This window comes from Lathamus discolor, chromosome 19, assembly GCF_037157495.1.
Source record: "Lathamus discolor isolate bLatDis1 chromosome 19, bLatDis1.hap1, whole genome shotgun sequence".
Lineage (NCBI taxonomy): Eukaryota > Metazoa > Chordata > Aves > Psittaciformes > Psittacidae > Lathamus > Lathamus discolor.
This window is the reverse complement of record NC_088902.1, coordinates 3,329,030-3,356,569: the sequence shown is the minus strand read 5'-3', so window position 1 is coordinate 3,356,569 and position 27,540 is coordinate 3,329,030. Positions and strand designations below refer to the sequence as shown.

General features: G+C 46.1%; 1 protein-coding gene across 2 annotated transcripts in view; it reads left to right on the top strand.

Annotated features, from left to right (window-relative positions):
* Positions 1 to 1,273: 1,273 nt before the first annotated feature.
* KCND3 (potassium voltage-gated channel subfamily D member 3) overlaps positions 1,274 to 27,540 on the top strand; it is a 116,422-nt gene continuing 90,155 nt past the window's right edge. For both annotated transcript variants that reach the window (XM_065698571.1, XM_065698570.1), the window contains exon 1: positions 1,274 to 2,382. In XM_065698571.1, coding sequence (XP_065554643.1) covers positions 1,274 to 2,382 — 1,109 coding nt within the window. The remainder of the gene's footprint in view (positions 2,383 to 27,540) is intronic.

The following is a 27,540-nucleotide window of genomic DNA, read 5'->3' as shown; positions in this document are numbered from 1 at the left end:
TCAGAGTAAAACTGCCTAGAAGGCTACAATTAAGCTTCAAAGGCCTGAGTCAGTGGAATCAATGGAATTTCCATTGATAAATCGACTTTTGATAGGGCCCCAAATGCATCATCTGTGATGCCTTTCTCTCCAGATAATGTTATGGTAGAGCTAGAAAAACATTAGGGAAGTGAGAGTAAGTACGAGTTAAACCAGAACTTAAACATTGTAAGAACTCTGTTCAATAAGAAAGAGAAAATTCAGGGCTAGATCAGAACCACAATAACTACTCTAAATTCAAGAGAATGTTGGCTGACGATTTGGACAACTTGAGGTATTGTTCATCTGAACATCAAGAGCGCAGTGAACATATTTCAACCTAATAGTCTTTCAGTTCTTCAGCTGAAGGACTTCTGCCTCTGTTAGCTAGGAAATAATCCAGGTATCTTGTCCAACTTTGGAGGCTTCCCTCATCCTGATGTTCTTGGTATTCAGGTAGTAGCTTAATCCATCAGCTTGCACACTTGGGATTCACACTGACTGTTGCTCAGGTATTTGGAGCAACGTTGCCCTGAATTTTCCTCTGAGCCAGGGGATGGATGCAATATTTCGCAAGAGTAAAGCCCATCTCTAAATAAAAGAGGCCAGCAAAACACTGCTGCTGAGGCCAGGTCTTCAGCTAAAGGGGGAAGAAAAGTAATGAAAACCAGAGAAGCTTTTCAATTTCTTTCAGCTGGAAATGTTCTTAGTGCAAAATCCCTTATGTATTGGACTGTCCTAGGACTGGAAACCCAGCTCAGTCCACTCATGGCTTTTCCTGGCATACAAGCTCCTTGGCTGAACTGCAAGCTGATTTCACTGGAGTTCTCAGCTCTTTCTTGACAGCTGTAGTTAAACTGATGAGCGCACGAGGCTTACACCTGGGGAATTATGGATTAGTCTTGTTTGTGAGGAAGCAAATATAAATTAGTGTGTTTATGCTACTTTTAAAATGCTTTTAATGAGGAATCATTTGCTATTCAAAATTTCAATCTATAATAATGCCATAACCCTGCAGCGCTGATTATCCTGTGCCTTAACATCATCCTTCAAGTGGGAGATATGGGCAAGCCACTTGTTTAAATTCCTTGTGTACGTACTCATGTTGGACTCCTTAACACAATGGGGCAAGACACCCCTCTTGACTGTGTTGTGTTTTTATTCTGTTCTCTATTGTAGATGGAACTGATCTGACTTCCAACAGGTCTCAGGAGCAGCCTAACCATCTTCTCCAGTAACAAGGCCTGGGGTCATCATGGCAGCAGGAGTAGCAGCATGGTTGCCCTTTGCCAGGGCAGCCGCCATAGGATGGATGCCAGTGGCCAACTGTCCTATGCCACTGGCTCCAACGGAGAAAAACAAGAGGCAGGATGAGCTGATCATTCTCAATGTGAGTGGCAGGCGTTTCCAGACCTGGAGGACTACACTGGAGAGATACCCGGACACTCTCCTGGGTAGCACCGAGAAGGAGTTCTTCTTCAATGAAGACACTAAGGAGTACTTCTTTGACCGGGACCCTGAGGTCTTTAGGTGCATCTTGAATTTTTATAGAACTGGCAAGCTGCACTACCCCAGGTACGAGTGCATCTCTGCTTATGACGAAGAGCTTGCCTTCTATGGGATCCTCCCTGAAATCATTGGGGACTGCTGCTACGAAGAGTACAAAGACAGAAAGCGGGAGAACGCGGAGCGGCTGATGGATGACAATGACTCTGAAAACAACCAAGAAGGGTCCATGCCATCCCTGAGCTTCCGGCAGACCATGTGGCGAGCCTTCGAGAACCCCCACACCAGCACCTTAGCCTTAGTCTTTTACTATGTCACCGGTTTCTTTATTGCTGTCTCTGTAATCACTAATGTCGTGGAAACTGTCCCTTGTGGCACGGTGCCTGGAAACAAGGAGCTTCCATGTGGGGAAAGATACGCTGTGGCTTTCTTTTGCTTGGACACAGCTTGTGTGATGATTTTCACAGTTGAGTATCTGTTGAGACTCTTTGCGGCCCCAAGTCGCTACAGATTCATTAGAAGTGTGATGAGCATCATTGACGTGGTGGCCATCATGCCGTACTACATTGGCTTGGTGATGACCAACAACGAGGATGTCAGCGGAGCCTTTGTGACATTAAGGGTTTTCAGGGTTTTCAGGATTTTCAAGTTCTCTCGCCATTCACAAGGCTTAAGAATCTTGGGCTACACTTTGAAGAGCTGTGCCTCCGAGCTTGGCTTTCTCCTCTTTTCCCTCACTATGGCAATCATCATCTTTGCAACTGTGATGTTTTATGCAGAGAAAGGGTCCTCAGCAAGCAAATTCACCAGTATTCCTGCTTCCTTTTGGTACACTATTGTAACCATGACAACACTGGGGTGAGTATTACTTCTTCTTTCACTGAGCAGCAGGCAAGCATGTACTAGGAGCTTGACTTCAGTTACTCTTAAGCTTTTTCCTGGGTGCATGTTTGAAAAGGGGCTGGAACTGTTAAGGGCTTGATTGTTCTTTGCCGTACAACTTCCGCAATTTATGCTTATGTGAAGTTGTGTAAAACAGGAAAAGCACTTACACCCACTTGACAAATGCTTGGCACAATGGAAATGAGTGCAGGAGGAGCAAGGCTGTGGAGTAGCAGGTCCTGTTTCACACTCCTTCTGCAGGAGAGAAAAGTTAACTTGAGTGCAAGGGACCTGTCAGGTAGAGTTTATGGGTTTTCAGGCATTCATTTGAGCCACAGGTTTTACACAGAGTTGCTGATTTGTGTGTTGTCTCTCTTCGTGATGTTGGTCATTTTTTCTTCACTTGACATGCCCGGAACTATACATTTGCAATGGATATTGTGGGCCTCTATATTGAAAATACTCCATGATTTCCAGGACATGATTAGTACTTAACTGAGCAGGATACGGGCTTCCTGTCTGTGTTTAGTTGTGAGTTTAAAGAAACAATATGCATATGCTGTTGCAGTCGAATTTGAAGCATTCCCATGGACAGGTACAAAGATAATGATATCAAAGCAAGGGGAATGTAGCCTGGAGGGCACATTTTTCCCCTATATTTCATTTCCGTCTTACAGATGTTTCTACTGAGATTATAGATTTGAGCTCCTGTTGCTCTGAACTAAAACCTTGGTAAGCGGAATGACCAAGCCCTCACCCTCATGGGGTTATATAAAATCAAGTTGGCATCACTGGCTGCTGCTTCAGGTGGGTCCAAAGTCGGCATCAAATGCAATCTCTTAACTCCACACGTCAGAACAATACACTAAGTTTACAGTTACTTTGCAGGGAGTTTTGCCACTGGAGATTCACACAATTTAATATTCAGTTGTAGACAATTCTTCTAATGTGGTGACCGCTTTTTCTCTAAACTGCTTTTGATTTTAAACACTTCCCTGGGCTTGTTCGACATTCGACATGACCAGGCTCGCAGTAGCACCTTTCAATTATTAAAATCATAATTCAGCTCTCAGAAAGGAGCAGAATCTGACATATGACAACTGCAGGCCTGAATTTCTTTGTTAAGTGAAGATGTAGAACACGTCTGTCACAGGCACTAAAAAAGACCCCTTTTTTCCTCCTTTTTATCATCTAAGCAAAGTTTGCATGTTCACATGCCAAAAGCTGAGTTCCTTACCCGGGAAAAGTGCTTGTTTAGAAATGGAAGCCGGGCTTTGGATCCCAGCATGCCCCAGCCTGCTGTTTCACATTCTTACTGGCCCATACTGGTCAGTTCGCACCCTCCCATCCCCATCGCTGTATCTAAGCAGCTTCAGAGGGACACCTGTGCTGGGTGGCTTGTTCACGTCTTCTCTGTGAGGGGGAAATGCATAAAAACACAGCTCTGTTTTCTGGTTTCTGTTTAATAATGATGGCACCTATCTTTGTATCTGCACACACTTCTGGACATTCACACGTGTGTTGCTTTGTATCAGTGATGGGAGAGTCTTGTTCTCTTTCCCTTCCTTTCTGAACACATGGATGGACAAACCAGAGTGCTCCCGAGGACTTCAAGTGTTCTCAATCTGTTGTAATCACAGAAATTAGAGATGAACGAGTGCTATAAATGAGTTGACAAGGATTTTAAAAATGAGATGTTTAAGCATGGCTTTGTAAGAGGAGTTCACTGGAAAGGGACCTATAACATGCTGTGAAAGCCTTAAAGCTTTAACTTCTGATATTACTGATTTGGGATTTTTCTTGCAGGATTTTAATTAAAGTAGGTGTCTGTAGAAAATAGGCTGTCAGCTAAGTTTAGTGTCGAATCACAGGCTCACAAGCAACTAGGAAACCTCAATAAGAGCAGACCCAAAAGAGGCCCTGTGCCCTCTGACAACACCCATCTGCCCACAGCAGGTACCTATCACTCCCTTATTGAAGCACCCAAAGCCAAATGCTCTGCACTGGCTCGCTCAAAACCTCTGCCAGAAAGAGGAGCTGCTGCTAAGAGCCATAAAAACCTCATTCCTGCCAGACAAGCTCCACAGGGCTCCGCCAGACCCCTCCTTGGAGAGGCACTTTGTGGAGCCAGAGGGATGGTGTTGGGGTCCTAAGGTACCGGCGGTGCCAGCTCCAGCCCCTGGCTCGTGCAGCAGCTCTCACCCACTGCTTGGCACCGCAGCACAGAAACTCCTGAGCTAGAAATGAAACTTTTGGCCTCAGGTCATTCCAGCTTCTCACTCCCACCATTGGAGTGGGTGGTTAACACCTCCTGCCCCCCTCCACTTCCCCATAAACCCTTCCAGCTTTGACAAACTGTCATTTTCACACAATATCTCATATACGTCTCTCTTCAGAAGTCATTTCAATATGTTTGGAAGGATCTTGTTACTTACTAATGAGAGTTCTGGCAATTCCTATCACACAGACCTTGCCAAAAAAGCAGCCAAAGTCTCTAACGTGCTTCTTAATAGTTGGTGGTTGCCAGTTCACTGCTTGTGCTTCAGCAACACTCAGAGCTTTTATGAGTATCTTAAATATTACCATTTGCCATTAAAAATCCAGCCAGCGTTTCAAACAAGAAACTGTAAAGCACAGTGGGGTTTAACTCAAATCTCTGCACATACATATGTATTTTTGTTTTGAACACTGAAACGCTGAAATCCAGATAAGTGAATGTTTCCCTGGCACTGGAATTCCATCATTGCTTATGGCAGGATAACTTTTCTCATTTATTAAGACGCTCAAAAATTACCTCTGTTTAGACAAAAGTTTACTCACCACAACCAACCAAGCCTAGCATTAGGAAACCAATAACTCTCCTGCTGTTCCGTACATCACTTGCTGTTATTCCAAGTCCCTCGGTATCTTTAGGATACAACTGAATTTCCAGCTTGATCCAGAAATGAAAAGCAATAAAAATGCATTTCTTCTTGAAGGTGAAGCACCATATAAAATAGATTAAGTGCTGCTTTTGGTGGGGTTACAATGCAAATAGGTCTGGAGAATTCCAGGATGACTTGCAAGCTCCTTAGGCAGTTAACAACCCAAGGAGATGGGTACAAGAATTATTCTGGAATGGGAAACAAAGCAAAAGAATTAAATTATACTGACCCTGCATCTCTGATCCCTCTGCTGCGCTCGTCAGCCCTGCTTTATCAGAGGCTGGTTTTAATTTAGCATGATTTAAATTTTGCTCAGGAGGTTTTCTAATGAAAGCATTATTCTTGGGTGCATCTTAAATCAATCCAAATTACTGAAACAACTATTCCAAATTAATTCAAAATCAGCTATCCAATTCATGCGGAAACACGTTTCTCCAGAGGCCAACAGCTACCCAGCTTCTCTCTTGCCCTTGTCTAAACCCCCAAGACAATAAATATCAGCTCTGCCAACCCCTGTTCTATTCTGTAGGAGGTTTTGACCCCCAGGACCCTCCATCTCAGCCACTCAGGGGCACAGTGCTGGTTCCCATCATTCACATTCACATCCCTGTCTCAGGGTCTCCAGCTAATCTGCTACGCAAGAGCCACCAGCTTTACATCTGTATGGAGGCAGTTTAACTATCATACATTTTGTTACCTTTCCACCAATGTCTCGGTTTAATTTGCTTCTCAATAGCCTGTGGTTGTGGATGGGGCAGCCTCCTGCTTCACTGCCCACCAGCACACATCAAACCACGGCTGCAATATGAGACCTCCCTCCCACTACTAAACCCCACACTGGTTTTGCTCCGAGCATGTATTTTTTCTAAGCTTTTTATAGCTGTTTCCATTTCACCTGACAACAGCAGTATGTTCCAGGCCCTTGGGCAGTGTCTGCAACCTGCAGTGTAGGCAGCAAACTGTACTTGTGAAAACCTGAGTGCCACATCCACCTGCACCATCCCGGGACATGGAGATGCTCCAATGTTCCAGCAGAGCTGGGGTTCCTGGTGTGGAGTACACTGGAGCAGACACCAGCATCCCCATCCCCACCAGGAACAGCCTAGAAAAAGGTTTTACTTGCAGTATATCCCGAGGGAATCACCACTGAGCTCTTGGGCCGTTTGTGCCAAGAAACCAGCAGTACCACGGACCGAGGAGCAGAGGTTGTTGATGGAGTTTGTGCTGGTTGGAGCTTAGGGATAAGCTGTGTGATTTTCCAGTGCCTAATGGAGGCTGAGCTCCTGGAGCTCAGAGCCCTCAGAGTGGTCCTGGGAGAATCTCTCCTCTGTCTGACTGTCCCCTTTCCATGTGCAAGATCATAATGGTTTCAAGAACACTATTCCTCTCTCAGATTCAGCTGTGCTGGTCAATGAGTGTGAAAGACACACATCAGTGCACTTGGACAACACAGTCCTATTGCTATCATTCCTTTAAGGAATCAGGTTAATGCTAGGAAGTCAATAAAGCAGACGCGCTGGCCTGGTTATGTCAACAGCCCAAACTGGAGCAAGATCTGAAATTTCTTGTAGCTTTTATTAGCCGAGTGCTGAGAGAACAGGGAGTTGGGATCTATTTTGGTTTGTCTTGGCTCAAGCAGGTACCCTGTGGTTCTGCAAACCGTGGGTCAGAGGGAGCATGAGAGGACTGACGCTGGATCAACCCCTCTGCAAGAAGCATCATTGTTCTGCTTATTTCTCGACCTTTCTTATTTATTGATATTCAATCATGGACAAGAAAGGGGATGAAGCCGTGAAATAGCACGTGAAATACCCGCTGCCAACCTGCTGACAGCCGAACTGGCATGAACTTACTGAATACTGACCATGTTTCTTGCAAATGCTGCCAGGTACTGCGTGAACAGAGAGCTCTCAGCAGTTATTCCTCAATGTAAAGTCCTGAAAGCACTCGAGCTGATAGTAACCTTCATTCCCTCCTTCCTGCACACTCAGAGGAGTTTGCAAAGTAAGGAAAATAATAAATCATCTCTGGAGTGCTGCCATTCCCGGTTTCTCTGGGAAGATTGCTGTTTGGCTCCGTAATCATATTGTGTGTGTCACTACTTCCGTAACTGCCATTAAACTGAATGTGAAAAACTGCTTTAATAGAAACACTACTTTGCATATTTAACGTCAGCGATGGGAAGAGGGGTGAGATGTGGGATATTTCCTTGGCCTCTCCCCACTTCCCACACAGTCAACAGTTCCTAAATCCAGAGGCCGAAGAACAGCTTGAATTTAATATGAAGTCCAATCAAACGATGAACTGATGGAGCTACACAAAGAAGCCATTTTCTTGAGCTTTCATTCCCTTGGCTCCAGTTTCATCTTACACGAAATGTGTATCAATTCTCTTCTCCTAATGGATTTACAGATACTGTGTGCAAAATCTCTTTGTATCAGAAACAACAGGAGGAACCTTTTCCCTTTGCTATCCCGGTGTAAATCTCAGGCAAGCATCTCATCTTTGAGATATCTGCATTCACCAGAGCTGCAGGAGTATTAAAATACATTTATTCATTCTCAGAGCAAAGGGATATTTTTCTCTCTTAAAGCAAACAATGATCTGTCCTTAATGTTTTCCGTGGCTTTGGATATGTGTAGCAATTGCATGTACGTGCAAACACGCTGTTCTGAATGCGCAAGGCAAAATAACCTTCCTTTTGGGTAAACTCGTCGTGTGAGAAGTGAATTATTTTGAACAAGGCCAAGTAATGGTACTGGCTAAAACCGTAGCGTGGCTGCTAAATTTACCAGTGGAAGCCCTGGCAGGGATGCATCTATAGCAACTGATTTACAAATTCTTTCTAAGCTCCTCTTTCTAGTTTTTTTTAACTCCCTTTCTTTCTCGCGTGCATCACAGTGAGTGCCTGAGAAATAGAGATTAAAGATAACATTGTGTTTCACTGGAGATGAAGGGAAGTGATTGGCGTGCTGACTGGATCGGAGCTATTTTTAGTCTTATAAAATGATAATTTCATAACAGCGCTGACCCAGTAAAAGTAATTAGTTTAGAGAGATTGGCTGAAAAGAAGGGACAGAATAGCCGGTGTCAGTGGGAAAGCAGGGAAAGGGGAGGTGAAGGTAAAGGCCCTGCAACAAATTAGCCAAAGCTAATTACATCTCGCAGCTGATTGCAGCCTGTACGGTTGGAATCAGTGCTCAATGTGAATTCTGAGCGATGCGGGTCTCCGCACCCCCTGCAGCCTGAGGTTGATCCCAGGCACTGCCAGCACCCACCTCACCCATCACGGTGACATCTGCACAACACATCCGCACCCAGACTCTCCTGCCTGGCACAGATTGAGCACGGGGCACCTAAAATACGAAATGAGACTCCTGCCCCACTTTAATACAGGAAAACAACATGAGACATTCTTACTGCAGTTTCTTCAGGAATCTTAAGGGTATAGTGGAAGGTGTCCCAGCCCGTGGCAAGGGGGTGGAACTGGATGAGCTTTAAGGTTCCTTCCACACAAACCATTCTGTGATTCTATGATCCGTGGATTCTGCATGGCTGAAGCCAGAATGGGGGAATACATGTGACCAAACCCAGCTTATTTCTAGGCTGTAAAGTGTTCCAGGCACTGTAATGCTGTCACCTCAGTAAAACAATGAAACAAAAAATACAGCAGAAGTGTAAGACAACCAGAGAACCTTTTCTCATTGCGAGCCAGCATTCTTCCCTGCCACCCATCACACTTAAAGCTGTGCTCCAGGACCAGGAGGACAGGCAGAGTTCAGCCTAGCTCTGCCTTCTGGACGCGCAGTGCCTACACAAACAGATTGTGCCTATTTAACTATTTACCACTGCTACATTAGAGCACATTCAAGGGCTGTAATTCACCTCTTAAAGTTACAAGTAAGTGTGGAAGAGTTATTTTAAAATCAATATCTAACAGAATGCCATTGTTCCAACATTAAAACCTGCTGGGAAATTACTGGGAGGCATGTGGCAAGTCAAATCACTGCGTGCCAGGGGAGGAAACAATTCATTACTCCTTTAAAAGGTGCAAGTCTTCACTGGCTTTCATTCTGGTTGGAAATGAAGCTGGAGCATCTGGCTCTTTCTTTCCCTCATTCTTTCATGATTTCCCTTGTTTGTTCTGGCTCTACATTGTGGACTTCCTCTTATTGTCTGCACGAGGCCGTGTGAGGTTTGGGTCCGGGGCCAAGCGCTGCGGTGGCATTGTCACCGTTGTCTCTCCTCCTGATGGAGAGTGCCACTCTGCATATGAATTCTCTCTCACCTATAAAAGCATCTGCAACACCAACAAAACCCAAAGGGGCAGTACTCAGTCATCCTCCAAGCAGGCTCTTCACCGCTTGCACTGGGGAGAGCCATGGAGCATCGCCCGGGGAAGCCTGCTGCTTTAATCTTGGCCTGCCATCTGCGGCCAAATTAAAACACAGATCAGCTTTAGCTTTTTGCCGTTAGGACTTTGTGAAATTTGGCTGATGTACATCCCCAGAAAGCCCTTGAGAAAGGATTGTTTGCTTCTGAAGAGAGTCGCCCTGTGAATCCAGGCTACGGGCGCCTAAGCTTAAATAGAGGAGCAGAGGGCTCAGTGCAACTGTGGAGTCTCCTAACAGCAAGGTCAAATAATTCCAATAACAAATCTTGCACGTACAGAGGGAAGCGGTGCTGTTACTGAACATGCCCCACATAGGGGTTTGCTGAACTGGGGCAGGAACAACACCCTGGCACTCACAAACCTTGCCCAGCTGCCCTGCAGCAGGTTCCCTGCCAACAGCTCCTGTTACTCAAGCAGCGCATCCTCACTGTGGTGAAGTTCCTGGAGCTTTCATTATGGGTAATTATTTTTCACGCACTTACTGCTTTATTCTCTCTGTACACGTGACTCCCCTTTGCCATCCAAAGACACAGACTGCTGCTGGTTATCTCTTCTTGCCTGTAGATATAGGGTTTCACATCAGATGTGAGAACAGCAGACGATTAAATCTTGAGTCCCTTTCAGCCTTTAAGACCTAAATGCACAGCCTTGATAACAAGATTTCACCCCACGCCCAGACAGCCCCTTTGTTTCTTCTGTGTACCAAGGAAACACTATTATTTAGTTCTGCTTATTTCCCCACCCAGCTGCCACAAGCCTCAATTCCATGTCTCCATGCTCTACGTGCACTTTTGGGGTGTAATTTGGAGACAATACGTCATCAACAGTATGCACTTTTCTCTATGTTTGATTGACCTGGAGCACAAGGGAGCATCCTCCTTAAATATTAATTACCATCACTATGGAAAGAACAAAAATAGCACTTTATTTGTCAATAGGGTAATGCAAGGCAGCTATTCTCGCAACCTAATGCTTGGCAGAAGTTAAGCTATCTGCAAAAGGAAAGCTGAAATGGGAGAAAGCTGCTCTGAGCTGCTTTCTCCTAGAGTCTATCTACTTCAGGGTCTCAGTTTGGATCAGGAATGCTCGCTGAAAGCAACCTCCATCATCCTGTCCTTGCTGCCATTTGGCTCACAGCACAAAGAGGTTTCAGAGCATGCAAACTGCATTCCTTCTGGATGAAATACAACTGGAAGATGCACTCCAGAAATGCATCTAATGTGCTCTTACTGCTAATGGGCATTCAGTCCATGGACCAGACTAGGACGTGGTTAAAATTAATCCTCCCTGAGCTGTGCACTGTAGGGATGCTTGGTCCCCTGCCCCGGCTCAGCTCCTGTTGAGCTGCACTACTTGCTAATGTAGATATATTTATTCTTTCCCTGCAATTGATCTCAGAACTCGCTCTCAATTATAATCCTGTTGGAGGGTCTTTGGAGGTTTACACAGTTTGTTGGCTTTTTGTCATCAATATTAAATGGAGAAAAGCTCCAATTGCTTCTTTGTGACTCTTCAGAGGGAAGACAGGAGTAGGTTGCTGTCGATTTAACAGACTCTGACACCTCCGTTACTCCACTGCGAGAGAGCCCTTTTCTAGTAATCAGTGTCTGAAATGAGTAGAAACAGGACTGAAATTTACCACTTTGAACATGAATCAATGAAGCATTATTGCCAACACGCATCCTTCACCGCCACACATCTCAGTTGTGCTGCTGCTGGTTCAGGAAGGCTGAAAACCCCGTCCTCCACCCAGCTTTGCACCTGCAAGGTACCCTTTTTATCAAGCTCACTCTCTGATCTCTCCATAATTAACCAAAACGTGAAATCCCTGGCTTCTGCCATGCATGTGTGTGCTTCAAAACTTCCTGCAAGACCTCAGCAGTGTGTACAGATGGGCGAGTGTGGTCAGCTCGCAGGAGGCAATCACAACTTTTCCTTGGTGCCTCTTTCGTTTTGCTGCCTACTTGCATCTGCCTTACCGTCTGTTCATCAATCCAGGGAGCATCCATCATGTAAGAGGATGAGTCCTACTGAGTCAGACACTCAGCTTCAGTTCATAAAATGAGTTGGCATCATATTCTCGCCTTGGCACACTAGATGCAAAAGACTTCAGCCCTTTTAGATACTTTTCTGCTGCAGAGGACTAGCAGGCCAGGTTAAATAATAGAAACGTGCATTCAGCAAGAGAGCTGTTGAATGAAAGCCTGCAAACCAGATGAAATCAGATAAAAGTCATCTCTCCTGCTAAGGGTCAAATCAGCTGGGCTGAAGGGATATAAGGTTTTGGGCTGCGGAGGGCTGAGCAGGATGAGTTCCACCACTAATGAGCTTAGTGAATAAGCTCATTACCTAATGAGCTCTATTGAACAAGCTTCATTTCCAGCCTAGGGAAAGCCTTCCGACTAGATAAAGTGTAGGTAAACAGATCCATCAGTGTACACACAGAAGACTTATCTGTAACTCAAGAGCAAAGTCACGGTCATTGGCAGAGTCCTTTCTGAAGGTGCAGATGTCAGGATGGGTCAGAAAAGCAACAAATAGCAGAGGCTCTTTTCCAGTTTTGACCCTTCTTTACAAAGCCCGATGCACACAAGACTGCACACCAACCTGACCTGGTAACGCACCCATGTCCCGATAACCTTCTATCAGCATTAACATAGGACATGTAGGACATGTAGGACACCACAGAGCTGAACAAGGTAAACTCCAGAGATCCCTGCCAACCAGAATTATCCTATAAGCAAACGCCCTTGAAATGGTGCATCTCTGTGGATCTCCATCTAAAAACCCAGCATTGCTCTGTGGCCTAGGAAGACGTGTCAGATCAGATGCAAGGTCTTGCAGATGGCCTGAAGACAATCTGACATCCACATTGTCTTGTGGACAATGCATCACCCAGAAAGGTCAGAGTCTTCAAGCAGCTAGTCTGTAAGGAACGGTCCATCATGCACCCACATGCTGTTTAGCACAGTTTTCTGTTCTGTTGGCTTGGAAGTGAAAGGAGAAAATAAGATTTCAGAAAAGGAGAACAGACCTACAGATGCTGAACGAAAACCCCTTAAATCTTGTCTTCTACATAGTAATACTTCCATGGAGTTTACCATTTTTGTCTTAGATTTTCAGCAGATCCTGAGGTATTGTTTAAACTATTCAGCTCCTACAGTTGTGCCACTGTCCATCCCCTGTGGTGGTCTAAGCAGAGGTAAAACATGTTTGAAGAGAAAAAAGGAAGGAAAATGATGAACTTTGCAGTAAAAATAACTGCTAAAAAGATTTTTAGGACAAAGCAGGTGTTCAGCCTTGAAAATACTTATATTTAAACCCCTGCATGCCCCTCAGGTGCGCATCAGAGGGTAAGTAAACATGCACATAGCTTGCTTGTACATGTCAGTGCATATTCACATGACTGCAGCAGGAAAGCCTGACACCAAATGTACTGTGAACTGAAAATGAATTTCAGCAGCTTTTGTGATTCATTCTTTGTCAGATACAAAGGAGGCGTCTGGAGCTGCCTTGTCACCCATGTGCAGGGGGCTCATTTGCTGCTGCAGCACTGCAACCCCACTCCTCAGGCTGTGTGCATCCTTCCAGGGCTGCCTCACTGCCAGCCCCTATGCATCTCCACCTATGTAAATAGTGTTAATGGTCCTGCCCGCTCTGATCAGTGTGAACCAGGAGTAACTTCATTACAGTGAGTCACCCCAGTGAAAAACGAGTGGCACTGACAGCTAAACTGGGCTCTGTGGATCTGAATAGGTCGGGGTGTAATTTGGGAGACGTGTTATGCACTGCTTTTATGGAGAGATGCCTTCTGGTGTGAGCTCCTCCACGGAGCCATATCTCATCTTTCATGTTTGCCAGTGCTTTCCTTGGACATCCCGGCAATTTCCAGCACTCAATATTAGATGCACTATTGTTGGAGAGGATTTGTGTGCCATGAATAATTCAAAACAGAGTGGGCAGACAGCACATCTACTACCTATAGCACTTGACTATACAATAAATTAAATCCACCCATTAAATCATCATGCCATTAAATTATGGAAGTGTTCAGGGCCAGGTTGGACACAGGGGCTTGGAGCAACCTGCTTTAGCTGAAGGTGTTCCTGCCTGTGGCAGGAGCTGGAACTAGATGAGCTTTAAGGTCCCTTCCAACACAAACTATTCCATGATTCTATGATCACAAACTGAGAAATAAGGCATTTATCGGCATATCTGTGCATACTGAATGCTTTATACTTATGTGAAATACTTATGCTGAAAGCAGTTGGCAACTAAATGCAAGTCAGACGAGGATGTGTGGAATTCTGCAGGAATTAAGCACAGCTATTGCACCCTGCGCTCGGAGCAGAGACTCCAGAGGATGTGCAGGCAGGCAGGCAGATGAAGCCACCGGCCACAGCAGTGCACACACAGGCACAAGGGACACTCACAGCTCTTTAGCAGTCACAGCACCTTTGCTGAACTTGGTTTACAATCCCACATAGCTTAACACAACCGACTGCCAATAGTATTAGTGCAGCCCAGTAAAGGAGCAGGAGCTACCTGGCAGTGCTAGTTGAGTATCTCCAAGTTGAAGTAGGCATCTTCCTTTGACCTTGGTGTGTCCCATGTAATGGGTTACTTTTATCTGGTTCTCAGCCTCACTGCTGGATTGCTCAGAATGATCCACCTCTTTCTCTAAAGGTTGGCATCGCATTTGATACAGGATACCGTAAAACATGTTGTAGAAGTAGAATGTCTCGTGTCCTGCATTTCTGGGTAATGTTTCTCCCTCATGAGCTGTCACAGTGGCTTAGTGTAATGGGCTTCTGAAGGCCAGATATAACTGCCAAGGGATGAGGTTGAAGGGGTTTTTAGGCAGCAGTGACTTTTTCCCTCATCCAGTCCTATCACCAGGGAAAGATATAAATGAAAGTACATCATCATCTTTGCTTCTGTGCAAGCTCTCACTATGACTCAGGACAAAAAGCTTCATGTGAACAAGGCAGAATTACGACAACTTTGTGCTTCCCACAGCAGCCTTTGGCAGGCGTTTGGGAAGGGCCCAATGACCATTTGTCAATTAGCGGTATAAATCTGTGTGCCAGGATTCTCAAAGCCAAGAGAGACTCAGATTCCACCCTTGACTATGAAATGACAGAGATCCAAAGTCTTCTCCACTGTGCTCTGCTCTCCTGAACACCCAAAAGCAGTTGAGAATGCTGGGGAATGATCTTTATAGAGGGAAAAACCTCTGGTGCACTGAATCCCCAGCTATCTGGGATTTAACCAGGTAAGCATGAACAGTCAGACATCCCTCATCCCATACCTGGATCACTCCAGTTACAATTCTGCTGCAAGACGGGCACTGTCTCCACCTCAGCTCAAAGACCAGAGGTCCAGAGGGAGAAGGTGACCTGAGGGTGCTCATACAGTGCATCACTAATCAGCTCCATTGGCTTACTTGTGCGATGCAATCTAAATAAAATATCAAAGAGCTCAATCTCTTCTCACAGATAAAAGGAGAGAATGGTAAAAAAAAAAAACCCACGTGGAATTTTAGATGAAGGAATAAAAGATGTTCGAGAGTTCTGTGTTCCCCTGCTTTATGGGGCAAGGCTGAAAATGGTTAACAAAATGCAAAGAAAGGTTGTTTGTTTCCCAGACGCTGATTTAGTGTTTAATACTAAAATACTATAAATAACAAATCTGCAGAATCATGTAGCCAAGAAATGCATGTGCGTGTAAGGAAACACACACAGAGCTCACCAGACGCTGCCAAGAGGTTGGCATTGTGCTCAACCTGCGCATGGGCTGTGTCTGTTGGAGGCAGTGAATCAGTGAAGCGGTTGTGGATGTTCCACACCTGCCTCCCCTCCCATGGGCCTGCAGCTCTTTCTGTCCCTGTTGTGGCCTTTCCTCATGCTTAACTTTGCTTAATAAAATACCACAAGGTGACCGTCCACTTTAAGCAATCACGTTCAAGACACATAATGCCAATAGTCAGAGCCCACACCATAAACACTTCCATAACATGGGAATAATGGGCAAATTTCATGACCTTTCTATGGAAGCACAGTCAATACAAGAAATCAAGACAGCAGAAGTTCCAGGCCAGAGCACACAGCATCCAGTGGGCTCAAAAGACATCTTAAAATCAGCCACATGCAGTTCTGAAGTCCCATGGATACAGCGAGTGTATCCTTAGCCATAACCCTCCATGCATTCAGATGGGAGTAAATGAGATTGTGTGGGTACGAAAAAGATTCTTGAGGATTATGTGTAAGATGTGAAAAGCAATCACACTGCTATAAATGATAAAACATAACCATAAAATAAAACACTGAAGGCCTGAACAATTGGGCATTGATGCAAAGTGACTTTTAAACGCTACCATTCAGATATGGTAGAAAATAATATCCCTCTTGCAAAAAAAAGCAGTACTGAGTGGTAGAAAATAAAACCCACTCCAGAGAAGGCAGCCCTGAGGAAAGGCATGGCGGAAGCACAGGCCTCCCTCCTCTGCCTAGCCCATCATTTCCAAATGTTCTCCTTTCTCAGTGTTCAAACTTCTACATAATTCAAGAGGAGTTCAATATGTGCTGTTAGATAGGTCTGTATGCGAAGAGCTGCAGCAGGATGTGCACACGCAGGCAGGGATACAACAGGGCTGACAGATATTTTGCCCCATTTCTCAAAAGTATCACACATGTGGACGTCAAAATAGAATTATCATAATTGGTTTAATGCACAGACACGTCAAAAACTTGCTCTTCATGTGCTCAGATACTCAGTTAAAGCTCAGCTGAGACTAATCAGCATGAGGGAGGAATTCGGTACCCTTCTGGAGACACGTGCGCTGGGCAATACTCTTCTACTCTGTGCCTGGGCTGATGTGCAATTGAACAATCTGAATCCCGGGCTAATCATCCACATGAAACACATTGAGCATCTCAAGGAGTGGCAGGAAATGAAGCCTCCTACTTCAGAGATTGGGCTGATGAAGAGATCACATGCAGCTGTCAGGAGAACTCCTCTTCCTCCTCCCCAAGTGCCCCCCGTGGCCACCAATCCCTCGCAGGATGTGCGATTCCTGACAGCAGCGTTGCAGGGAGCATCCTCTGAACCGAAGGGATATTGGCTTTCTGCCCACTGTGAATAATGGGCTTTGTCAGGAATGATCTATTTAAAAACTAAGTACTACCCGGGGTTGTCTTTCAGACAGATCACTTACAGGGTACCACGTTCGCAGTGCTGTGGGCTCCCACATGGGGACAGTCAGGTTGTGGCCACAGTCCCCGGCTCATCAGGACAGCAGTGAGGCAAGGGCAGGACACACCAGCCCAACCACAGGCATGGATCCACATGGCAAAGCCTGCAAGGCCCAACGCTGCCATCAGCTTTCCCATGGACACGGAGAAAGTGGATAAAGTAAGAGCTTAAGTAGCTAAATGGAAATTGCTTATTTCCTTCCCAAAAGCCTTTTACTACAGGAAGGACGAGTATCATACTTGCTCCTCATTCATCCTGTCCTTCACACAGAGATGGGAGCTGCCTAGCAGGGCAGGGTAGGGGGAGCACAGGTCAAACCCACTTGTCTTCTGTCCCACTTAGGTGTTTGTCAGTGCCAGTGTAAGCTCAGGGTTAATTACTAACCCTAAAAGACTCCTTCTTAGGGACATAAGGATGAAAAGAGCTGGGAAGGGCCGGTTATTTCTGCTGCCTCTCCTGCTGCCTAATTCACAACCTGCATCCTCCCAGATCGTCTTTTCTCCCCTTCCACCTGAGCCATGCTCTGCTTTCCTCTCCCTTACCCAGCAGTGGGTCTGTGCTTCCGCTCAGGGACTCCTGCAGAAAGAGGGGCAGTGTCCGTGCAGCAGCCGCAGAGGTGACCCGAGCTCGAAGCTGTCCCACAACTCAACTGCTCCAGCAGTTGTAGTGCTGCTGCGCCTGCAACCCCGTGACAGCTCCAAGGAGCAAACAGCTGCTGTCTGAGACGGTTCTGGTGACGTGAGATGGTTTCAGAGACGAATGTTCTCCCAGCTCACTATTGACACATGGGACGGGTAAATGAGATTTACTTTGGCATCTCATTCACTTCTCAATCCATCTTCTCTAGTACTTTTCTCCCCTCCAGCCTGTACGTGGAAAGGTCAATCAGTTTAATTATGGATGTTAGACACATACGTGCCATTTGCAGCTCTGCTAAGCGTGCTCACGCAACTGGAACCCTCTTGCATCAAGTATAATAGCAACAGGTTTCTTACTGCAGCAAAGGTGCTCACTGGACCAGGGTAGAAAAAATAACTAACTGAAGAGCAGTGAGTTTTAATGATGTTTCTGCAGCTTCACCAGGGCTGTCAGAATATGCTACAGATGTTTATTGAAGTTCACTGCCTTCCTAAATAAACAGTGACATCTCTATTTAACACAGTCAAATCCAAGTCAGCAAACAACTGAACCACGCAGTACAAACCGTACAGGAAAGAATTCTCTGCTCCCCTATATCCTTCTCAGTGGAGCAGGGGAACCTGTGCAGTCCCTCAGACCATGCCATGTACCAGAAGAGCAGGGGCACAGCACTCTGAAGGCAGCCTTAATAGGCAGCCTTGATCACATCATTCCATGCTTCTTTAAAGACCCTGACTTCCATGGATGGTGACCACAACGGGTCAGCCAAGGGGTGGCACCAATAGGTTCTGATGTAGATAGTCAGCCTGGCACTTGCCCACCTGTAGTTTTCTTGTTAATCACTGTAACACGACCCCAGAGGACAATTCCACTGACAAAGTGGGTGCTTTTGATACCTGACACTTCCCATTGCGGTTCTCTTTGGTATTTCCGCATTTAAGACCCTTTGAAAAGAAGAGGCACAAACCCATTAAGGGACTATAAGTGGTTGACTGAGACTTGTGTGTTGTTTCCATCCCTGTAGAGAAACCCACAGAATCCTATAGGGGTCAAAACAAGCACACAAATTCACCACCAGTAGTTACCTTAGTCTTTGGAAATGATCCTATCGAGTGTTCCAGGAACTCTACAGCAATATAAACTTCACTTTGAAATAAAGGACGCTTTAGGATTTTTAATTGCATCCTAACCTTTCATTAATTGGGCTTTATGCAGTGAGCAACATCACAATAATAGGTCTGCAACCCCTGTGTGGAATACAAATGGGCCACAAGCAGGGGAGAGCACCTGAGTGTGCCAGAGCCAGCAGCGCCGTGGGAGCTGATGGACTCAGCCAGCTCCACAGAGACTTCCTCATTATCCAGTGGCCTTTGGTTGACTGGAATTACTTTCAAAGCAAGCAACATCAGAAAAGCATTCCCACACACTGCAGGTTTTGGCATTCACTCATTAGAGAGGCATAAAACAGCTCTAGAAAGTGATGGCTTTGAGCAGCTCTGAAAAGTCACATTTTGAATTTATCTCCGTAATAATGAGCTAGTGAACAATTCTGTCAGCGAGATTTATTTGCACACCTCACGTTGATGTTTTCATGTCATTTCTGAACTTCCCATAAACAAAGGGGTTTACAGCTAATAAAAGTAATAATCCCAAGGGCAGGAATTTGTTTATGGCTCTGGCTGCATGCGTGCAGTCTGCCTGGATCTCTGCCACAGCACCCAAGGGACCGATGCTGCAAGATGTTCAGCATGGCCCTGGCCATGCCTGCAGGTCACTTGTATCTGCCTGCAATGCAGAGAACCTGGGGGATTATAGAATGGTTTGGGTTGGAAGGGACCCCAAAGCTCATCCAATTCCAACCCCTGCCACGGGCAGGGACCCCTTCCACTGGAGCAGCTTGCTCCAAGCCCCTGTGTCCAACCTGGCCTTGAGCACTGCCAGGGATGGGGCAGCCACAGCTTCTCTGGGCACCCTGTGCCAGCGCCTCAGCACCCTCACAGGGAACAGCTTCTGCCTAAGAGCTCATCTCAGTCTCCCCTCGGGCAGGTTCAAGCCATTCCCCTTGGCCTGTCCCTACAGGCCCTTGTCCCAAGCCCCTCTCCAGGTTCCCTGCAGCCCCTTCAGGCACTGGAGCTGCTCTCAGGTCTCCCCTTCAGGAGCCTTCTCTTCTCCAGGCTGCCCCAGCCCAGCTCTCTCAGCCTGGCTCCAGAGCAGAGCTGCTCCAGCCCTCGCAGCATCTCCATGCCCTCCTTTGCACTCGCTCCAACAGCTCCACTGCTCTTGTGTTGTCCTCAGGAGGTCTTTCACAGTGCAGAGGAACAGTTAATTAGTCTCAAAGCCAGATTTCCTCACTTGGCTTCCTTCTGGCCATCTCAGCCTTCCTACTTCATGTGCCTTACCCTTTACCACCCCTCCACACATCCCAAAGCCACAGCTGAGCAGCCTTTTGCCAGGGACAAGCACAGCTGCAGGAGCCCCACTGGGGAGCAGAAAGCCCTTGGTGTGGGTCCACAGGGGCCAGGAGCAGCTGGGATGCAGGACCCTGCCTTGCTGCAGCACAAACCCCTCTGCTCTGCAAGACTGGGATAAAGTCCAGGTCCTGTACGTGCGCTGTGCACAGGGGCAGGGCTCACTCCCCAGTTTTAAGAGCGAGGTTCCCAAATCCTTTTGGAAGTTCAGCATTCCCAGGTAGCTTTGATGCTTTCATGCTGTGACCCTCCCTAAAACACAGCTCCGGGCAGAGAGACAGCTCTGGCACCGGCTGCATTGGAGCCAGCAGCACCTGAGACCTCTGCCCACACTGGGCTGGCTGGAGATATTTCCCAGCAGAAAAGTGTTGTCTTTTGGGGAGTATGATGTCATTTGTCCTAATTCTTGTTGACATTTCATTTCACATGCTATTAAATGAACCCCTTCAGAAGGGTGAAACAAATTTGCTATAGAAGAAAGAAAGTGCATGCTTTAGGAAAAAACAAGCTCATGATTTGTTTTTCTGATAGGGGTAACATATATAGAATCACAGAATCATAGAAGAGTTAGAGTTGGAAAGGACCTTAAGCTCATCCAGTTTCAACACCCCTGCCATGGGCAAGGACACCTCACACTAAACCATCCCACCCAAGGCTCTCTCCAACCTGGACGTGAACACTGCCAGGGATGGAGCATCCACAGCTTCCCTGGGCAACCAATTCCAGTGCCTCACCACCCTTACAGTAAATGTATGGTAATATATGGTGCAAAGAGTCCAGCCAAGCTTAAACAGTACAGCTCTATTGCATGTAATAGTGTGCTGGTGACTAATGTAACATCACTTGCTACTATTGATATTGCCATTTCTCATGGAATCACAGAATGATTTGGGTTAGGAGGGATCTTAAAGCTCATCCAGTTCCAACCCCAGCCACGGGCAGGGATACCTTCCACTGGAGCAGCTTGCTCCAAGCATGTTTTTTATGATGTTTCATCTCAGTCTCCCCTCGGGCAGGTTCAAGCCATTCCCCTTGGCCTGTCCCTACAGGCCCTTGTCCCAAGCCCCTCTCCAGGTTCCCTGCAGCCCCTTCAGGCACTGGAGCTGCTCTCAGGTCTCCCCTTCAGGAGCTTTCTCTTCTCCAGGCTGCCCCAGCCCAGCTCTCTCAGCCTGGCTCCAGAGCAGAGCTGCTCCAGCCCTCGCAGCATCTCCATGGTCCCCTCTGCACTCACTCCAACAGCTCCACATCCTTCATTTTTCAGCCAGTCACAGTATTTCTAATTAAACCAATCTTTCTCTTTGTTAGCAGGTAGAGCTGAAATGCTTTCTGTAAATATCCAGGTTTGTATCTGCAATGATACGCTGCTGGATAATGGAAGGGCAAGTGTAAGGGAACCTAAATGAATCATTTTTTATTTGAGCAATTTAGCAATGACATATTATATCAATCATTTCTGTGCTGGGTCTGTGGAGTAAGCAGATATCCTGACACATTTTATACCTTTCTTTGAACAATATAAAATGACCTTAGGAGATAGACCAAGCTGCTAAAGGTGGCAGTGAATCTCTTTTAATGGCAAAATGGAGCAAGGAGAGGGACACCCTGGCCTGGCAGTGTGGGGCAGGAGGACACATGGGGACGGTGGGTCTGCGAGCAGGGGACAGGCCATTGCTGGGGGACCAGAGGTCCCAGCTTTGGTAGCATCTCGCTATGCAGAAACCCCCACAAGAACAGCTACCATAAACACACAGCTTCCTCCTGCTTTTAACTCCCAATGTGCTACATTCATCTTCTGTGGTGATTAAAGCTCAGCAAAGTCATTAATACTGAGGCTTTCCTCACTGTATCACGTTAAAGAAATAGACTTCCTTACTTATCTAAAGGAAATAACCCCCTTTTCCCCATCTAGAGCTGATTTCATAGGGGAAGTGTAACACTGACAAATACTGCCAAGGAGTGCATTTGTATGTGGCTAATCAACAACTTTATGGACACTGTAAAACCACCATTTACGGGACAAACAAGGCTGCTATTTGCAGCAATCACACAAGTTCACGATGGCAATGCAGCAAAGCAACATGCAGGGAGGCTGTCCCACAGCACTGCCCACGGGCTGCAAAAGTGGGGCTGAACCGTGGGGTTCTTGCCATCCCATTCCTGGGAAAAGCGAGGGTTTAGGGACAGACACACAGCCTGAGTGACCACAGGACTCTCACTCAGCCAGCCCAGCACCTCAAGGATCTGCCCCAAAACGCTAGAACCTACGAAGAGGGAAAACTCTCCTGAAACAAGGAGTAATTCCATGCCTGATGCGAACTTCTCCCTTCTCAGTTTTTAAAGTGGGATTATGTCATATAATAGCCTTAAAGACATGCCCCAGGGCCAGTCCCTTTTACAGTGAATAATACCTAATCACCCATTTCTTCCCATATAATATACTACCACCTTCTAAATTTGTCGATCTAATTAGCTCTTTCCCCTAACACTCAGTATGATTAAATCTGTATTAAAGCTTTCTGTGCAGCACAGGAGCAGACACACCTGAGCATTGGCTAAATTTAGCAGAGGACAATATTTAATGGGTTATTTTTAATGGATGCTGGAATTGCTGCATAAATGAATTCTGATTTGAGTTTCCTCAGCCTCCTTATTTTTTATCTCAGCTCCCTTACATTGTATATCAAGCAGATTAGGAAGAATAATGGAGAAGCTTACCTGGCACCATCCATCAAGTATCCTTCAGAACTAAATTAACAATGAGCACTTTATGCAAAAAGAGGAGGAAGAAACTGGGTTTCTTTATGCTTCAGCTCCATCATTGTCAGACTACACACATCTGGACTCATCTCCCAGGCTTCATGTGGTTTAAACAGGGCAAGCCTAAGGGCTGGAAACAATTCCTAAGCATGCTCATAACCTGCAATTGATTTAGGAAGATTTGCATGTATTTGGGGTAACTAAAAGGCCTGTTTGTGCACTGTGGAGCAGTGACCTGATCCCCTTTCACAGACCACGTCAAAGTTACTGTTGATATAAATCATCAGTGAGCCACCAATTCCTAAGAGGTTTGTCACACACCAGTGCTCTGCAGGCTCAAGCGCGAAGGTAAAGCTGCTTTCTCCACTCAGACTGTGGGCATTCCTTGGAGCTGCAGCCCCAGAGGAGATGGGGGATGCCAGGCATGGCACTGGGAATGCAGCCCCTGAACTCCATCAGCTCCATGGGCAAAACCAGCCCTGTTCTCTTCCCCAGAGCCCAGGAGATGCCAAAATGTTCCCTGAAGTGACAGGCTCGGGATGCAGAGACTCGGGAGTTATCTGAGCTGTGCAGAAGCACAGGATAAGAGCAGTGGAGCTGTTGGAGCGAGTGCAGAGGGGACCATGGAGATGCTGCGAGGGCTGGAGCAGCTCTGCTCTGGAGCCAGGCTGAGAGAGCTGGGCTGGGGCAGCCTGGAGAAGAGAAGGCTCCTGAAGGGGAGACCTGAGAGCAGCTCCAGTGCCTAAAGGGGCTGCAGGGAACCTGGAGAGGGGCTTGGGACAAGGGCCTGTAGGGACAGGCCAAGGGGAATGGCTTGAACCTGCCCAAGGGGAGACTGAGATGAGGTATCATGAAAAACATGCTTGGAGCAAGCTGCTCCAGTGGAAGGTGTCCCTGCCCGTGGCAGGGGTTGGAGCTGGATGAGCTTCGAAGTCCCTTCCAACCCAAACCATTCTGGGATGCTGTGAGTGTGGCAGATGTTCCTGCCATGGAGATCTCCCATTGGAGCAACAACTGAGCTGTCTCAGCCCTTGAGAACAGGAGTGACTCAGGGCTATATTCTGAGTCTCAAAGAGAATTTTAATTGCTCAGTGCAACTTGCAACCAAAGAGGCAAAGCAGGAAGGATGGGAGACCCAGCAATGCCAGCTCCCAGGAAAAAGGGTAACATTCTCTGATGGGATCTCTTCTAAGTCCTTTCACCGTCATTCATTAGGAAGGTAGATGGAAACCACGCTGATGTCTCTGGGGTTCCTAACTGCCTTCAGAACACCTCTCAGTGTGCCTCTAATCAGAATACTTCCTGTTGCCAGTGCAGGAATTCAGCTGAATCCTGTTGTAAGGGTTGAAAGTCAGTTCCTGGCCCATTTAACTACACAGCCATCTCTTTCATTAGAGTCCACTGGCAGAAAGATAACCAATTCCATCTCCATAATTACAAAGACATCCACAGCAGGAGACAATAAGGTTGTTTCTTAGGGAGGATTTGAATTACTTCAATTATTGTGTCTGCAGCCTCCCATTCAGGGAGCGTGAGGTTTGGGATTACTTTAGAGCAATCAATTGTGCCTGATTGGTTATATTCAATACAACTAGATGGGAGACTGGGGTTTTGTTCCCTTTAGGCAATGCAAGCTCAAAGACCTGCAAAATCTCTGTGCCCCCTCCAGGGCTGTCTCTTGAACAGAACAAAGGCACAGGCTGCAGAAAGGAAAAACTAATAATATTCTTGGGTGTATTTATTTTAGGCTGCTTCTTCCTGAAAGCACAGTTTATCCTCACACGTCATCCCTGAATGCAAAGAGCTGTGCTAGGGAGGTCAGTGCCATCAGCCTCCCTTTGCAGGCAAAGAAACTGAGGCACAGAATTGAAAGTGATGCTGGAAAAGGAACCACTTCTACTGATGTTGTAAAGGCATAAGACAAGGAGGTCCAGAATGTTACTGTGCAAGGGTAGACCTGGCTTCCAACAGAGTGCAGAAGTAGTGCAGGAAGGTGTCGTGAAGCCATCCTTGACCAAAGCACGGATCCATTCCAGGGTGAGTTCACCCTGCAAGCCAAATCCAGGCACGCTGCAGTGTGGCTCCAGTGCAAATGAAGTTCTCAGGCCTAATTAAAAAGCACTTTTTCCTTTCTCTTCTCTCTGCTAGTCAATAGGATAAACAATAGGCTACTGGAATACAAAGAACTTGCTTTGTGCATTGTGGATTCTCAAAGATGCTTTACAGCATTAGATAGCAAACACAAAAGCTGAGCTGATGATGTGTTTATTTGTGCATAAATGTGTTCCCCTGGTGTCACTTTTGGCATGGAAGAAAAGAAATATGTTTCTGCCTAAACATTTCAAAATGGCCAGAGGATTTGATCCTCATTAAAAGATTTGTAATCCTGTCTCTGGAAGGCATGCAGAAAAATGGGTATGCCTCAAAAAACTACAACACATTAATGGGTTTTACATCATCCATGCCTGTTTTGCCAGACCTCCAACTTACATTTAATTTGAAGCATAGATATGAGCTTGGACTGGATTAAAATTCCACAATGAATTCCACGATGGATCTCTGCTGAGCTTACTGTCATCTCTAGGAGCTGTGGCCAACGTTAAGAACTCCAACAAATCTCTGAGTATCTTACTGGCTCCAAGCTTATTGAATTTCCTTCAAGCTTCCCCTGAGAAAAGAATGTTTTTCCCTTCATTTCCACCTCTGGTCAAAGCCTTAACACCTAAGTCATATTGCCCCATTAAACTAAGACCAGGTAATACTTTCAGGTGTGTTTCTTCATTAGCCCTAAAATCTCTTTGGGGGAGGCAGGAGAATTGTAATTTTTGAGTAAAACATGTATTTATGAAAGCTCTGCTTATGAGCACAATGCACTGGTTCAGCACTCCAAGCTTCAGCACATACCTCATTTCAGCAGGTGATCAAATCCTATTGCCTTAATCAAAGCACTTCTCTAAGCAGCTTCTTTACAGACCGGTTTAAGCATTAGCTTTGCTGTGCTCTGGTCTCCAGCTTAGCCCTTTCATGGTGAGCTGCCTAAGACAGCAGCATCACCTCTCTCCACAGCTACACAGGGAAAGTTGCAGCAAGTAACATCGTTCACTTCCCAAGGAAACTGAAGAGGCCCTGTTGGAGCTGGTTTGTGCAATGGAGAATGGGAGGTGCTTGCATTATCAGTGACTTATAAGATCACAGAATCCCAGACTGGTTTGGGTTGGAAGAGAGCTTAAAGCTCCTCCAGCTCCAACCCCTGCCATGGGCAGGGACCCCTTCCATAGAGCAGCTTGCTCCAAGCCCCTGTGTCCAGCCTGGCCTTGAGCACTGCCAGGGATGGGGAATCCTGTGAAATAAACTGTGAAATAAGGCTGTGCTTTGGAGCTCCTGCCCCAGCTGAAGTTATCTCATCTTGGGACAACCTCGCAGCTCCTACGTCTGATTTGCAAAGAAAAGGAGGACGTAAAAAAAAAAAAATATATATATAAAATGAAAAAGACTTGTTCCTTACTTAAGTGTCACCTGAAAGTTTAAATTTAGGAATTAAAAGTCCCTGTGTGCTTCTGCCTGAATTTTTAAATATAGTCATTAAAAATAAAATCAACCCTTAGCATGATCCACCTTACATAACTTCCTCCACAGTTTAAAAATAACCCGTTCAACTTTCTAGTACTCGGTGTGCATCAGAGCAAGGGGTGGGCAGGTACCCGAATGCAGCCACGCAGGGCTCAGGCCTCAGCCCTTCCCCATCAAGACCTGCCCTTACCTGTAGCCTTTAGCTACAGATCCCATAGTAAAGCGGTGAGACCCGCGCAGCACCGCAGAACTCAGTTCTGGGGGTGCTGGGGGGAGGCACCCAGCGCAGGGATCACCCCTCGCCCCATCACCAACCAAGCCTGGTGGCTCCTGGAGTGCTGGAGGATCTGGTTGTCTTTCCACACTTGGTGTTTTCCTTCCTTACTGCAAGCACGTGGCACAATTTTAAGAGCTGTTTATGTCTGGAGCTAAAAGAAGCAGAGCTCTGCAGTGTAGCTTGGCTCCTGGATAACTGCATTACCAGAGAATCCTAAATCTTATTTTATTCTGGTCCAATACATATTAAAGTCAAGGAAAAGGCTCATTTAAAGACCCAAGGGTATAAATACAAAACAGATCTATCTTTGTACTTGTGCTGAAATCAAACAATGCATTAATAGCGCTTCATTAAATCATCCAGGTACTGGTCCCTATAGCTCTGTAGCTGAAGCCTCAGCTATGTACCATGGAAGGACCAAATATCAATGCTCTTCTGTTCCAAATAAAGTTCCTGAGACATCTCAGATGTACCCAAAAACCTGAAAGCCAGTAAGAAATGTAGGGAGGAACAAAATGACCATGTGAGAATGATAAATGCATTGGAAAGTAAGGAGAGCGAGGAAATATATCAACATAGGGATATAAATCATGTAGATACATGATGAATTTGTTATGCCAGCTATGCCTGTTGAACTGTTAAAGCAATGCTGAAATATGATTGAGGCACATGTGAGAAACACCAGGCAAGTCTCCCGGGCCTTCATCCCTGCCTGCAGTAAATGATTACAGCTCGACTCACCTAAGTTTACATTAAATGAGGATGTAGCCACTTTTAGCTACAGAAAGAATTATTACTGAGCATACATCAGGCAGAACATCATTACGTAGTCAGGCACACATTTATTTTCTA